The 16,835-nt window shown below is 45.8% G+C and overlaps 2 protein-coding genes across 2 annotated transcripts in view; both read left to right on the plus strand.

Annotated features, from left to right (window-relative positions):
* Window positions 1-16,835, plus strand: part of LOC109410169 (metabotropic glutamate receptor 1) — a 679,657-nt gene that overhangs the window by 439,917 nt on the left and 222,905 nt on the right. The window lies entirely within an intron of this gene.
* On the plus strand, window positions 2,043-4,241 carry LOC115256605 (nose resistant to fluoxetine protein 6). The gene is made up of 3 exons (XM_029855412.2): window positions 2,043-2,305; window positions 2,363-2,699; window positions 2,755-4,241. Exons 1-3 carry the CDS (start codon window positions 2,068-2,070, stop codon window positions 4,145-4,147), a joined length of 1,968 nt encoding a protein of 655 aa, XP_029711272.1. The 5' UTR covers window positions 2,043-2,067; the 3' UTR covers window positions 4,148-4,241.

Below are 16,835 nucleotides of genomic sequence, written 5' to 3' on the forward strand. Positions count from 1 at the left end.
ATTTCCAATTTCATCGTGTTACGTTTAGTTATAAAAGGTAGTTTGTATAAATTTGCTGAGGATGCTCAATCCAACCCTCTCTCCGTTTTGGCGTAACGTCTAAACTAGGATAACGCCTGAATCGCTTAGAGTTTAATGAGAACGTTGAAAAATATTATAACTTCCTCAATAAATATTTGAATTTGTGCATTCTTTGATAGACACGCAAATACTCGATGCCCAAGAAAGTCAATGAAATTTATAGTTATCGACTAGAAATCACCTTCAGCATGGTTTCAATGAATGCACTCGCCTGGCCCCCACGCCCCCCTCTAGTTACGCCAATGATTGCACACAACAGAGACGTGTAGCTGTCCGTCTAATACCATCCCATACTATGGAAAGGAACAAACTATGAGCATTAATGGAATTTAGTTCAATTCTGTGCTTTCAGGGGACGGAGAAGGGTCAAGTGGCTCCGTAGCTTGGGGGAAAGAAACGCCTGTCTTGCGAATTGGGAGCCGTGGGTGCGATTCCCACCGGAGCACGTGGATTTCTTTTCATAATTTAAATCTCAATTGTTTCTGTTGCCTCACGTGTTTCTGTTGCGTGTATAAATGTCAGAGCAATTGAAAAAAAAAAAAAACTATTGTCGAAGTCCGGAAAAAATCCCAAAAAATATTTTTGGAAGGGAATTACATAAGCTATATTCTGTGAAAATTTCAAGATGTGGTTTTTCTCCGTTTCTGAGTTTTGGCCAATTTTGTGGAAATTGTCCAGATGTTGGTTGATTTTCGACCGTCTATGTTATTTATTTGCACAAAATTGGTCATAACTCAGGAACGGAGAAAAACCACATCTTGAAAATTTTACAGAATTTAGTTTATAAAATTTCCTTTCAAAAATATTTATTTGGAATTCTTTCGGACTTCATAAATAGTTTTTCCAACTTTTCAACTGATTTTCCTCAACAAAAACCGCTCTTCGAAGACAAAATTTCATTCAATATCGAACCGTTTTCGAGTTATATTTTTTTTAAGAAGTAAATTATGTTATTTTTCGTACGCTTTAAATATGGTGGTGGTTAAGTGAGGTGAGGAAAAATGGTTAAGTGTTGATGCAAAAGTAAATGTTTCATGAAATGCAGCACATGAACATAATCTCCTTTGACTTTCAAAATATCAAGTCAACACAGGTACTTTTTTTTCGCTTGGAGCGCTGAAATTCATCATGTTTGTTAGACTGTTTGTCATTATGACAAATATTTGCCGTTCTAGTCCGACATTCATCCGAGGTTGCCATGATTCACGTTGTGTTGGTCATTTGTTGGGCTTGTTTGGCCAAATACTTGTCATGTCTAATGGGACCTTTAGGATGTTAATAAGACTGGTAGACGGTCCACGGACCTGAGACTTGGGTTGAGCCCGAGAAGGGCTGCTAGGCACTTGAAGCGTTTAAGGAACAACGAGTGCTAAGGGCTTTTGTTTGCGGTATAATGGCGAAGGATATATCACGAGATCTCTGCTCCTACGACAAACCCTGCTATGCTATAGGTATGCAAAAGGTTGACTAATTGGAAGAACACGGTGGACGGGGCCTGTTGCAAGAATACCGGACAGCAACCCTGCAAAGTTTGTGTTCGCAAGAAATTTAGGTTCGCAAAAAAATGCCAAAGAGTACATCTGGTAAAGTGAGTGCTTTGGCGAATGTTGGACGTCTTCGGATTTGGAGAAAAGCAACTGTGCTTATTGAACGACAATGGATTCAAATACTCATTGTAAAATAGTAGAAGAAATGTTTAGCTCAATGTTCAGTTAATTCAAAAATCCACCGAATGCGGATAGAATTAATGGTTTTTGTAGCGTTGATGTTCGAGTGTGGACGATGAGCTGGTATCAAAGATATCAGACATCCAAGACAATCAAGCATTAGTGGTGATTGCCGAACGGCCATTCCGTTGACGTTATCTTATCCTATTCGCACGAGTGGGAGCTTATCGTCATCAATGGTCAACTGATTTGTGCCCTACGGGAAATCGAATGGATGAAGCGTCGTGCGATTGATTGGTAGTTTAGCCACTGACACAGAATGGATCAGTACAGACCTTTGTTGGGGGTATTCTTACTGACCTTTCTGGTGGGTCAAGCGATCGGTTCCCCAACGGAACTGATAGGCTTGGTCCCACAGTTCGTGAAGTTTCTGGGATCGCAAAGCTCGACGTGGAATTTCACCAACTCTTCGACGGCCGAATGGGACAGGCCATGTGTCAATCAGCTGGAACTGTTCGTGAAAGCTATGCAGAACAATGAAGCGTGGGCTGTGAATAGTACGTATTTGATTGTGGTTTTTGGCCTAAAAGTTTTATATTGATATTTATCTACAGTGTACGACTCATGGGGCAAGGTGCCAACTGGAGTATTTTTCGGAAATATTTATGAATTCGGAAACTTTGACCAATGTCGAAGGGTGCAGTATTCACACTACTACGGCAAAATCGGTGGACAACATTGCACAATGATGGTAAACGTGCAAGGTCTACGGCTCCCGTTGCCTCCAATATGGTATAGCATTTGCGTACCCGATGTATGCCAACCACGGATGGTATCGGAACTGGTAAATTCCTTTCTACAAAACTATGGCATGCAAATCGTCAACAACCTGGACACATTTTGCTACAAAGATGAGGAACATAACTTCTCAGCGCTAACTATAACTGCCATGTAAGTTCGCCGACTCTTCGTAAGGACTTAACTAACTCACATCTCTACATTCCAGCGTCCTTTTCTCATGTTACGGAGCTTTCCTAGTCGTCGTTACATTGACTCACATCGTGCTAATTTACGCAAACAAAGCCCCACCTAGTTTCATAAATCGGTTCTCCGCTTACACGAACCTGTTGAAAATTACCGCAACAGTTCCTCAAAGCCAAACCAAAACTGAATCAATGGACTGCGTAAACGGAATCCGTGCCCTATCGATGATCTGGATCATCATTAACCACGTCCACGATGCTGCCCTCGGACTTCCCACCACCAACGCCGTCATCCGTACAGAGTACACCAACAGCTACTACGGTGTCCTGCTTCACCGTCTTGGCGGAAAGGCCGTGGACATCTTCCTAATGCTAAGTGGAATGCTGGTGGCCATGAAACTCCTTCGCGAACTCGATCGCAACCGTAAGCTGAACTTGGCTGAACTGTACCTGCATCGGTACATTCGCATTACTCCTGCCTACGCCGCCATGATACTGTTCGCTTTAGCTTTCGTCAACCATTTGGGAGAAGGCGTTCTCTACAAGCTGCTTGCCGAGGACGTATTCAATGCCTGCTCCACGAGTTGGTGGTCGGCGTTACTCTACGTTCAGAACTACGTTCACCACCCGCAAATGTGCTTCCCGCATACCTGGTATCTGTCGGTGGATATGCAGCTCTACTTCCTGTCGCCGTTGATTCTGTTCCCGCTGTGGAAGTACGGAAAACGCTTCGTTCCGGCGGTTGTGTTCCTAGCAGTGCTCTCCATTGCCTGCGTGTTCTCCACGTTCATGGTGAACGGGTACCGTTTGAACAAATCGGCACCCGTTGGAGACGGGCTATGGCCTCGGAAGACGTACCACGCCACCCATGCTCGCATGTCTGTTTGGCTGTTCGGAGTACTGTTCGGGTATTTCCTGCACAGGACCAAATCCAGAACCATTCGTCTGCCGAAGAGAGCCCGCGTTCTTGGATGGGTTCTAGCGGCTGGTATGCTGGTGCTTACATGCTACTCTCTAAAACAGGTCTACGTTGGAGATTACGATCGCTTTTCGGTGGTGGTGGATGCCTTCTACGAGTCGTTGCATCGCTCATTCTGGGCCTTCGGAGTCATGTGGTTGATATTCATATGCGTTAATGGGCAGGGTGGATTGGTGAATGAATTCTTGAGTTGGCGGTTCTGGCAACCGATGGCGAAGCTGTCGTACACGATGTACCTGCTTCACATCATGATTCAGGCTGTGACGGTTACGATGCATTTGAAATCTCCATTATACTTCAGCGCGATGGATTTGATTTACAGGATATTTGGTTTGGTGGGAGTTAGTGCCGTAGCGGGTGGTATTTGGAGCATTGCTTTTGAGTATCCATTCTTCGGGTTGGAGAAAAAGCTGTTCAAAAGAAAAACTGCGATGTAACAATAGACATAGGATTCTCTACGGGTCGAGTAATACAGGAGTTCAATATTTTGTAATAAAATGTATGAAAAGTCAGCACTCATGACAATGACCATTTATTAGTTTCCACTCATTGATATCACAAAATCACAGAAACACAAAAAAGGATCAGCTTTAAAATTAAATCGTTGATATTTTAGAAATGTATCGCCTTTAACGCTAAAATTTATTACATGAAGGATGCAGGATTTACGGGACGGGCTTGGTGGTCTAGCGGCTACTGCTTCTGATTCATATGCAGAAGGTCCTGGGTTCAATTCCTGGCCAGTCCATTTCCTTCTACTTTGTATCTTTCTATCCACTTTATCTATACCCTCCTCTCTACATATACAGCTCAAGTATACATCCATACGTTCATAGCCATCGCTAGAACCAGAAACGGTTGAAAAGCCGTTTCCTTTCCTTCACACTTTCACTGCACAGTGTCAATCTATCAAACTGTGCCGCATTAGCTTCATTGTAATAATCGCACTAATCTATTACCTTACACCTGGCATCCACGCACCAATGTGTGAACCCTCTCTGAATACTCCGACATCCGCATGAGTTTGTTCAGACGCAGAGGTATATTCGACCTGATGTAGATACAAACTATTGCAATCATCGCTTCCTTCCCCCTCCCCACATTGTCATGCAACTTGACGTGACAGGCGCCATTGTCGCCTAACATTGAAGATCACCAACGCTCACACACTGAAGATGCCTGCGAGTCCCCGGCAGAAATCTCATTGGTTCCTTGTGTGAATGTAGCTGGTCTGACGATACTGGGGAAGCATCTACATCATTCAAACTCAAGCTCAAGCTCAATACATGAAGGATGCAGGATATACGGTCAGCTTTCTGTGGGTAGGTATCAGCTCACGAAGGGATCGAGCTTAACGAAGAAACAGATAAGACGGCAAAAGCAGCTTCTTTACGTGAAACTCCTGATTCGACATTCATCTTCAGCATGGATATATGGACGACCAGAGATGGAACAGCAGCGATAAAGGTAGATTTTGCCACAGTATCTTGCATACTGTGTCACCTATTCCGTGACTTTTGGAGCAAGACTTGTCGAGACGTCAAGTGGTGATTCTATTCAAACTGATTGCAAACCATTCCCGATTGCCAGCTCATTTCTCATCGTAATGAAATTAAAACTTCTCTGGAGTGTATTTGCGGTTCTGCAGAGGCGTCTCCAAACCATGTTTTCTTCGAGTGTGCCCTATATGAGCAATAGGATCCTAAATAGCAGTTGCTGGCAACCGTTCGGCAGAAAACCGTGCCTCCAGATGTGGAAACCATCCTTAACCGTTATGTGTCCGACAAACTTTTTGCTTTTTTCTACGCCGTGCTTTTTAAATGGGTGCTGGGTACGCGGGTACCCTGTCGCCCACATAAGGGTTAAAAGTAGTTGTGAAGTACTTATGTGAATTCGTAGTCCGTAACGAAATTGACATGTAATTGACCATAACAGTTTATGTTTAAAGAACCAAACTTGGCTGTAGAGGTGCACAACAAAAGCCAGATTTAGTAATAAAGTTGTATAAAAAAATACATAATGAAAAAACGCCAAAACTTGTCTGTATATTCATGTTAAAGATTTAAGGTGGAATCTAAGAAATCGCCGAAAACATTTTTTTTATTTATTTAGCATCACATTACAATCATAATAAAACTGAATTAACAATTCTTCGCCATAACACTTGGTTCGTAGCCGCAGTCCTCCATCCTCGGCCACGTCCCGCATCGTTTGACTTGCACGCTGCCCTCCAGGTCTTTTTGTACCATCCGAATCTCTTGCGAACACCAGCTTTGCAGGTTTTTTTTTTACGGCATTCTCACAACATGCCACGCCCTTCCAGTTTTTGCTACCTCTCGGATGCTAGGTTTACCGTAGACTGCAGCGAGCTCGTTGTTCATTCTTCATCACCTGCACACCACCAAAGATAGTCCTAAGTACTTGCCGCTCGAATACTATGAGTGCTTGCATGTAATCCTCGAGCATAGTCCAGGTCTCGTGCCCGTAGAGAAGTACCGGTCTTATCAGCGTTTTGTACATGGTAATTTGGTGCAAAAATGAATCTTTTTCGACCGCAGGTTCTCGTGGAGCCCATAGTAGGCCCGATTCCCACTGATGATCCGCCTTCATATTTCGCGGAGAACGTTGTTGTATGCCCGAGGTAGACGTAGTCCTCAACCACCTCGAAAGTGTCCCCGTCTATCGTAGCACTGCTTTCTAGGCCCGCCCTGTCGTTCTTTGTTCCGCCTGCCAGCGTGTACTTCATTTTCAACGCGTTCACCGTGAGTCTGACCTTTGCTGTTTCACGGTTAAGGTGAGTGTACAGTTCCGCCACCGTTCCAAATGTTCTAGCAATAACATTCATGTCATCCGCAAAACTGACAAATTGGCCGAACTTCGTGAAAACCGTTAAGCTCAGCTCGTCGTATAACATCTTCCAGGGCGATGTTGAACAGCCGGCATGAGAGTCCATCACCTTGTTGAGTCCCCGGTGATATTCGAACGAACTAAACAGATCTCCCGAAACTCTTACGCAGTTTCTTACTCCGTCCATCGTTGCTTTGATTAATCTGATGAGCTTCCCGGAGAAGCCGTTCTCGTCCATGATTTTCCATGGCTCTCTGCGGTCAATACTGTCGTACGCCGTCTTGAAGTCGATGAACAGGTGGTGCGCTGGGACCTGGTATTCGCGACATTTTTGGAGGATTTGCCGCACGGTGAAGATTTGGTCCGTTGTCGAGCGGCCGTCGACAAAACCGGCTTCATCTCCCTCATACAACCACTTCGTTATAAAGCAATGCTTTATTATGCCTGCTATGAAAGACCATGCGTCCCCACGATCAACCACGCAGTGAGTAAGTGTAGTAAACAGTTAGAGAGTAGACGAAGTTCGGTCTTATTCTTTCCGCGCGACATTACACTGAAGACATTCTGAAAGGTACTACTTGGAGAATCTTGGATGGAACTCCTGGATAATTCCCAGAACTCTTTGAGAAATCCCGAAAGAAACCTCTTCAAGTCCCAGAAGGAATCCCTGAAGGAATCCTGGAAGGAGCTCCTGGGGAATCTCAGATAGAACATTTTAAGAATCTCAGAAGGGATTCCAGATGGAACTTCTGAAGGAATACACCAAAAAGAATTTCAGATGGATCTCCCTGAAGAACTACAAAAAGAAATTCAAGACAAGTACTCTTGGAGAAATTCTGACATCAGCTCTTGAAAAAATCACAGGCAAAACCTCTTTAGGGATCCCAGAAGATAGTAATGGAAGAACCCCAGAGGGAGTTTCCCGGAAGAATCACATTATGAACTCAGGTATCAGTAGGTCGGCTCCAGAGGCACGTTCTCCTCCATTTGGGAAAGTTGTGCCATCGCCATGAATACGAGCCTATTCATCATTTACCTGAGGAAGAGGGAAGGGAGGAATAAGGGATGGGATAGCGAAAGGGAAGGTGAGGGAATAGGGTCGACATAATCGCATAAGCGTACCACAACGGGTTCAAACAGCGCCCTGAAAAGGGCACTGCAAAAAACGCATAAAGCGTAAAGTAAGCCTATAGCTACTTACCACAACGGGTTCAGAACAACAGAACATCCTGAAGTGTTTACCGAGTACTCGGAAACGCAGTTACGTAAAAACTGGGTGGGTAGTTACATATAAAATGATTCAAAGTTCCACAGTCGGATTCTCAGCTAAGATACACAAATGAACCAGCCTGTTGAGGCTTGTGATGGAGAAAATCATAAGTAGGAAAACCACATTGAGTTATCTGAATTGCGTTTCTGCTACGAGATTCCTCAAAAGTGATGGCAAGACTCCCGCATGGGGGCATCCACAAAACACTCAATTTCCTAATCGCTGCTTGACGTAGATAATGCCGAGAAGAGATGTTGGTTTTTGAGCATTTGGTAAATACAACTGGAAATCGTTGAAAGATAAATAGGACAATCCGTGCGGCTTCCAATATGGAATCGAAAGGTATGTGTTAAAAAGTATCCTGGAAATTCAAGAAAACAAGCAAATAAAATTGTTTTTGAATGAATGCTTGCATGAATGCAACATTGTGTAAACAAATCACAGTGGAATTTACATTTTTATAAGCATTTTGGTTCCCATGAAGAGGCATGTTTGCCAGAAAAACTTCACGGGTGTGATGCTCGACAAAGCGTTCTAATCATTTCAGAAGAAAGAGGTCAAATTGATAGGTCTGATCTTCATACGATGTATTATCCACTTACGGAATAAACTTGACAGTATAATCCCCCAAGATTTGGGAATAGCAAGGCTGCAAACAAGCAGTTTTATCAAAACATTTTGGGGCTCGAGGCATGACACGTGAGATTGCCATTTCAATTTTACTGAAAGGATCAAACACCGGATTCACAAGGTTTCCTAGATAGATATTTCCCTTAAAAAAGTAAGGTTCTTGGACTAACGCCACTTGGGCTGTACCATTTTGCATAAGTCTACAAAGATTGATCGTTGCTCTTCTTTTGTGCTGAAGATTCATCTGAGCTGTCATAACCATAGCCAATACCCATACTAGTCACGATCAAACTCTTACAATCACAACACAATAAAAAAGAGTAGCGATAAAAACCGATTCGGTATCGATTGAAGAACGCCAGAGACGAAGATACACAGAGGACACTGTGAAGAACGCATAATGCGAAGAGCCATATAGGTTATGATTAAAGCTAATAAACAACATACTAGTAATCCCACCCTTATTGAGCCTCGCAGTTGAGGCTTAAGAAGGATAGCAGATTATGTCGGAGAAACACAAGGTCAACTGCACCATTGCTCCAGTTAGCGCAGTAAGGACAGAATACTGTGGAGGGCGCTCTAGTATACCACAGGCTTCATGAAGCAGTTAGGATTTCATTAAACCCCCCTACCCGAGCAGAAAGGAATACTTTACAAATACCATACAAAGAGCAAACTGTGCTCTAAGACCTGAAATTGTTATTTCTGAGTTATTTGACAAAATGTTACGAGAACATCACGATAACAATTGGAAGTATTTGAGCAGAATTTGGTATTCATTTGGTATTTGTTGGTTTAGCAATGAAAAGAACAGGATATCACGTTTTGTTATTACATCATGGAGCTACAGAAAAATGTACATGTTAATAATAACACACGTTATTACTTTGTTATTCAATACCTTTTGGATAACAAATACAGCACTAAAAAATCTAGGTATGCATTCGTTATTGGAATAACAAGACTTGATATTTTCTAGGTGTTATTCATGCACTATTATGGTATTCGTTTTTGTTATTTTGCCTCTTGTTACTACCTAATAAAGGGCCTATCAAGGTATGATAGTATTTAAGATTAATACCTTGGTATGTTATTCACTTGCTATTCTTTTCTGCTCGGGTAACCATTCATTCATAGGCACGGGAAGCATATAGCCGCATCACACCATGAATTAGGGGTCACCTGTTTAATGGACTCTCACCGCCGGAACAGACAGTCCGTAGTGTTATTCTTAGCCAATTGTGACAACCGCTACCGACACTACACACTACACAGCTATCTAGACTGATCGAGAAAAGAAGTTAATATTGATGATCAACTTCATACGAACCCGAACAGCCGTCAAATGATCGATTTCCTCCATGTGCCCCAACGATAGGTTCTCATCCATGAACATAGAGTACTCTGCGTGTAGTTGTGGGTCAGACGACAGCTTTATCTCGGTGGCAGAAAACCGTTGCTCGGAGATTCTGAACGACTCTCCCAACGAGTCAAGCATCTCCCCGCGGATCGGCAAACGAACCACGTAACGTCAGTCAGAAGCTCTATGAGCCTCTGCACGAATCTGACGTACTGCTCACTCCCACAGAAAACTTGAAAACAGTTCGCACAGCAAAAGTCAAATGTGACTTTTACTATGCGCGCTGTTTTCAAATTTTCTGTGGGAGTGAGCAGGACAGGGCAAATTCGTGCAGAGGCTCATAGTGTGTCTTTCGGAAATGATACTCCTCCAACGAGAGCACCTCTCCCAGAACTCTGCACCTCCCAGAACTTGTGAACCATCGACTTCAGGTTGTCGTTCGATGACACGTTGCAGACGATGGAGGATGCGTTGCGCATGGTTGTGCTGCTTCACCGGCGACAACATAGCAGTAATATGTTTTACGAAGCATTGGCAAGCCTTTGCCAATGGAGATTTGATCGTTCTCCAGAATCGAGAAGAAGTTTTTGATACCGATGATGAGGTCGACGTCATGCGCAATGTTGAATTTAGGATCAGCAATGGGAAGGTGGCGAGGTGGCGAGCCCACTTCGAAATGTCGACAGTTGCAGTGGGTCTACTCAACATGGGCAAAATTAGAAATTCCATGCTACTTGTGCACCAATCGCAGCGCGAGAATACAATAAGGGTCCCATTACACATGACAAATATTTGGCCAAACAAGCCCAACAAATGACCAACGGCGTGAGGCCGAGAATGGAACCGCTTCTATTTCCCACAAAAAACGTCCAAATCTAAACCACTTTGTCTCATGACATGTATTGTTGCACCCAATGTTGCTAATCTTCACCGATTACTTGCTCATCAAAGCTCATCATTTGTATTTTAACCCTAAAAGGGATACCTTCATGGCCTCAGTTTCGTCACCTCGCTGAAGGGGTTCCATCAAAGACGAGCTCTGAAAGGCGCCTGGGGTCCAATGGACCCCAGGTATCCCTTTTAAGGTTAATCACGCGTGATTATGCCGTGCTCTGATCATCGATGAGCAGGAGCAAAGATATGAGAAGAAAAACATAATGAAAAGCGCAAACGACTGTGTGAGCATCTGCTTGTGTCGCAGCGCGCTTGTTTGTTCGGCTCGACCATACCGAATGGATTGGATAGACACGGTTCGGCCCAGGGCATGCAAAGGCCCTGATCGAAGTAAACTCTTCAGGTAGTGTGGAGTAGAAGACCATATCGCCAGGGAGTGCAACTCTGCACCAAAATGCCTGATTTGCACGGCGAACAAGGGCCACACGACGGGCGGGCCTAAATGCCCAGGCACCCGAGGAGGTCGAAGTGCAAAACGATAATGCAGGTAACACAACTAAACCTGAACCACTGTGAAGCTGCACAGCAGTTGCTGTGGCAGTCAGTCTCGGAGTCAAGTATAGAAATCGCCCTGTTAGCTGACCCCTATCGCATCCCACCCGATAACGGGAATGGGGTAGCGGTTAAGGCTAAGCTAGCGGTGATCTGTACAACCGGTCGTTTCCCTATCCAGGAAATAATTGTCAGGTCGCACGAGGGCTTCGCAATAGCTGTAGTTGCTATGCTGTAGTTGCTATGCCACACCCAGGTGGCCGATGGATCAGTTCTCAGCCATGCTGGATGCGTTAACAAACGCGCTAGTAGGGTTGAGTCCCGTGGTCATCGGTGGAGACTTCAACGCCTGGGCGATTGAGTGGGGTAGCCGATCGACTAACGCGAGAGACTGGGCACTACTCGAAGCCATGGCAAGACTGAATGTGGATGTCGCGAATGTAAATGAAAAAAATGACCTACAGTAGGAACGGTGCAGAGTCCATCATTGACGTGACCTTCTGGAGCCCGGGTTTAAACCCTAGGAACATGGTGGAAGAAGGACGCAGCCGAAGGTCACCGACAGTCATCGAGGATGGCTGACCTCGCGCTTCGATAAGGCGACATTTGTCGAAAGACTGCTTATGGAGATTAGCACGATCTGCCCAGTGATGATCTAGTCGGATCTCTAAGCCGTGCGTGCGATGCCGCGATGCCTAGGCGTGCGCTACCCAGAAATGGACGGAAACCGGTATACTGATGGTGTCTAGAAATCGCAGAGCTCAGAGCGTGCTGCCTAAGAGCTAGGAGGAGGATGCCAAGAGCTCGTACCGATAAGGGTAGAGTGGAAAGAGGTGAGGCCTACCGGGCGGCTAAACTGGCATTGAACAAAAAGTTTAAGACACGAAAACGAGCGTGCTTCGAAAATCTCTGCCAGGCAGCCAACACGACACCCTGGGGTGATGCCTACAGAGTAGGAGAGCCTGGATGTCCGAATCTGTGCAGTTACCACCTTAAGCACTCATGGCCTGACAGAAATGGTGTCAAGTGAAAATTCACCTCGCCATGGGGCCTGCTCGTCCACTTGGACACGCTCGGTATGAGCCTGTGTGTCCATCTATCCTTGTTGGAGGATGACCAGTCCCTCTGCCGTTTCAACATTGACGATGTTCTGGCAATCCGTCTCACGCCTCTTGTGCCCCGCCTCTCGAAGCACTCCTCGTCCTCTGACACCACAAGTGCTATACCCTCCAGCACGCATACCGCGTCCTTTAACACCGTACGGTATGCGCTGATGACCCTAAGGCCAATCAAGAAGAGAAGAAGAGTTAAAAAAAATTAATCGTAACTGGATGAACATAACTGATTCTCGTCAATCTAAGCGATTCATTACACCAGACGCCATTAACACACTAAGGCTAATAGACCTGAATAAAAATGTCCTAAGTACTTACACTGGCCACTGCCCTTACAAATACTATCTGAAATTGCATGAAGATAAATGTGGATATTGTAAATTAGAGACTGAAACCTCTGCATTTATTGTGCGAATGTGTGTTGCACTTTATCACAAGCGCTGCCGATTTCTGGAAAGGGGCCTTATGGGGCCTCAGGAAATTTGGGCTTCTCATCCCAAACATGTACTAAGTTTCAAACAAAATGCGGTACCTGATTGGGACAAACGCCATTTGCTGTGAGGATAGTCACTCCTGATAGTGTCGGTTCTTTTCAGTACGGCAACAAAAAAAAATGATGAGGATGACGCCACAATAGATCAAATTAATGGTCGCAGTGGCATTATGTCCCCAACACGGAAAAAAGGCCAATCAACCTGTGCGTACTTTCGAGCCGCTCTACGTTTCACTTAACCACTAGCGCGCTCGACCATGTAGCAGCGCCATACCGTAGTATAGAGACTGCTACTGTCACGAGAAGTCTACGCTTACTCGAGACTATTGCCGAGATATTTGACATTATCTTCGATAGTGCCATAATCACCTGCCCCCTTGCAAGCATATTCCACGTAGCTGCCAAAGTCCAGCTTATCATCGATCATGACTCCGAGTTGCTTCAATGAGCGCTTGGAGTTGATCGCGCACCCGTCTGTGGTGGCCATCGCATGTTGTTCGGACTTGCGGTTGTTCACCACCACCACTTCCATCTTGTGGTGTGCGAGTGCCAGCTGATGTCGTCTTCGATTATGCCAATTGCATGCGCCGCTGTCAGTTCTACTTCCTCTATCGACTCGCCGTATACCGTGAGGGTAATGTCATCGGCAAAGCCGACCAGATTTACGCCCGGTGGAAGTGTGAGCCTCAATACACCATCGTACGCCGCGTTCCATAGTACCGTGCCCAAGATTGACCCTTGTGGCTCTCCCGCGGTGATGTTGTACTTATTTTCGCCCTCAACCGTGTCATAGAGTAGCACCCTATTCTGGAAATAGCTCTCCCGTATCCGGAGTAAGCTATCCGGGACTCCTAGGTGTTGAATGGCGCATTCAATGGCTGCCCAACTGACGCTATTGAACGCATTCTTCACATCCAACGTGACTACCGCGCAGTAACGAATTCCTCTACGCTTTTTCTGGAGCGCTATTTCGGCTGTTTCGGTTACGGCCTTAATAGCATCCACCGTCGATCGAGCTTTCCGGAAGTCAAACTGGTTATCCGAGAGCCCAGAGTCATCTGGTTTCTCGGTATAGACCATTAGCCTCGATAGAATGATTCGCTCCAACAGTTTGCCGGGGGTGTCCAGAAGATAGATAGGTCTGTATGCCGACGGGTAGCCGCGCCAGGTGGCTTCCCGTGTTTGGGCTACAGAACCAATCTTAGTCTTTTCTGCCTCTCCGGAAATTCGCCTCTGTCCAGGCACATCTGCATAGCCATTCTGAACATATCAAAGCATGCCTCGATGGCCGACTTTATGGCTACCGTCGGTATAACGTCCGGACCCGGAGCCTTGTTCGACTGGAGTGACTTCGCAATTACGATGAGCTCATCGTTCGTCACTGGGGCTACCGTCGTGCGGGGCTTCTTTTTACACTTTTTCATGGTTTTTCAACTTTATGACATTATACATAACTCCCAAAGTAGTGAATGGATTTACACAATTTTTACACATAATAATAGTGAGTATGTATGTAGGATTTATGCAAAATTTGAACTAAATTCGTCAATAAACAAAAAAGTTGTTCATATGTACACCAATCGGACACATCTCATAGAGAACCGGATGGAGGCTACTTTGGACATTTTTATCTATAACAAAATTGCATTTCAAATTCCAGGGTTATTTTGAAAACTACTTTGTACCAATACTGTAGTGTACTATATCAGATATGATTTAAAGCCCATGGTCTGATCGTGGCGCGGGAACAGCGTTTCCACGATCTTCTGCAGCATCTCGGGTGAGCGTTCCGGGGGCGCTGACGCTCCTTTCGTTTTTGGCCAGGACTACGTGCCCGGAGTGCGCAGACAGCGACGAGACCGCGGAGCATGTGCTCTTTGAATGCCCACGCTTCGTGGAGCAAAGGTCGAGTATGCAGGAGGTATGCGGTAGGATATCACTCTTGACAACATTGTTGAAAGGTGAAAGGATGTGTACGGGGGAGGACAAGTTGAATGCCGTTTCTTCCACTGTATCTCGAATCGTCCTTGAACTACAGAGAAAATGGTGAGCCGAACAACAGCTAGTTGAGTTGGCTCCCCCTCCCCATCCAGGAGCTTGAGCCCAACAAGTGGTCTAAGTACTAGCTAGGGCCCGAGCCTCCGGGGAAGAGCGAACAGCTTAAGGCGGTAGCAAGTGGAACACTTACCATTAGAGTGTACTCATTGTACGAAGACATCCCCCTTCTCGAAGTCATCCCTAACGGGCGTACCGCGAAGGTGAGGAAGAGAGAGAAAGAGGTTTAAGTGTTGACCCCATATAACCTGAGGACCCACCTCTCGGGTATCTGTAGGAGCAGATTTCCTCTTTCTATAAAAAAGACACGGTTCGGCCCGAACGCTTGCGGTTCACACAGATAAAGCATTCGAATATACCGACACAAACGTGCACGCATACCAAGCCAACTTTGTCTCGTGATGAGCACATTCAGCGATGAAAAGCACGGCTTGACTGAAAGGCGTCCTCTCAGCGACGAAAGATAATCACCAACATCGCTGATCGGTGTCGAACCCAATCGTGTGCTATTCGTACGGGCGGTTGCACAGATGTTGCTGTGGAAAGAGACTTTTCGCTCGCTGTTGACAACGACTCAAGGTTACTCGCCTCTCGAGTGCAACTGTACCCGAATTTGAATTTGAACATTCTTGGGAGCCCGGTAGTGCTAGGTTGGGTAGGAGTGGACACAAACCACGTAGCCTTTGCAGGGCAGGGAATCTAGGGAAAAGTCTACGTCCAAACATGAAAAGTGCCAAATCCCTAGGCCGAAATGTCGGGATTGTAGATACAAATTGTTCTTGATTCGAAAATTGAGAAAGCCATCCCCTTTTCCATAAAGTTTCCAGTCGTAAAACCCTATAATATGTAGAACAGAGCTTTCCATCGAGGGATATGAGTTGTAACTACCGATGGGACGCTCCACGCGTCCTGTGGCATCGGCGCCCATACGCCCAGGCCAGCTCACCTTAAAAGCACCTCAAGGTCGGCATTGACCAGGGGGAAACTTGAGCAACCCTACACTTACCTGCCAACTGAAATTTAGCGAACAAGGGAAAGGCCAAGCAGACTTATAGGGGAATTAATCTCTCGCTTTTGGAAATCAAAGGAACTGAGTTGATTTAATCTACTACTATATTGGTATCTAGGGTGTGTGGGTTAGTAAATACAAACATATTTTTCTATCTTCTTCGTTGGGGCCCATTGTGGTGAGGTAGAGGGGGAGGAGACGGTGACATACCTGCCGGAGCACGTGGTCGGCGTCAACACGATGATAGCCGCAGCGAGCGCCGAGACGGTGGCGCTTCGGGTGAAGGGATGGGTTCGGAACCGATGGTCGACAGCATGTCTGGTGGCCGGCGTCGCGTCGGAGGGCGGCTGGATTGACAGTGGTGCTTCGCGAGATGTGCACCGCAATCACAAGGTGAGGCTCGCGTACCGGAGTAGGGTGGCCCAAGACTTGGTGGTGATCCGTTCCGGAAGATTTGTCCGGCTAACTTCCTCGTTGGATAGCAATGGATCGGGTACTAATTCCAAAGAATACGTTTCGGGTGTGTAATGGCTGACCCGCGAATCTGGTTTAGGAGGTCTCCGACCTCTGGAGCACTTGCCAGTCCGAAAATAGTCCGAACGCTGGAGCACTTGTCACCTCGAAAATCGCACAAACTTCGTCACGTGGCCCGTCTTGGAGATCACCATCGCAATACTTTCTTAAGCACTTCTCTCGAACTTCTCGTTCACTTGCTATCCCGAAAACGACTCCTCGTGATTCCTCCTTCCCATTTTGCTCCTCCAAAGATCTCCTCCTTCTCCTCTATTACCCCCCCCCCCTCCGATGATCCTCCTTTGGCATGTCTTTCTATCCCGGATTTCGTGTTTATACATATCAATTTTGTTCCCCTTTCTAACCCCATCTAGTACTCCATCGGGG

Source organism: Aedes albopictus, chromosome 1 (assembly GCF_035046485.1).
Source record: "Aedes albopictus strain Foshan chromosome 1, AalbF5, whole genome shotgun sequence".
In the NCBI taxonomy this organism is placed as follows: domain Eukaryota; kingdom Metazoa; phylum Arthropoda; class Insecta; order Diptera; family Culicidae; genus Aedes; species Aedes albopictus.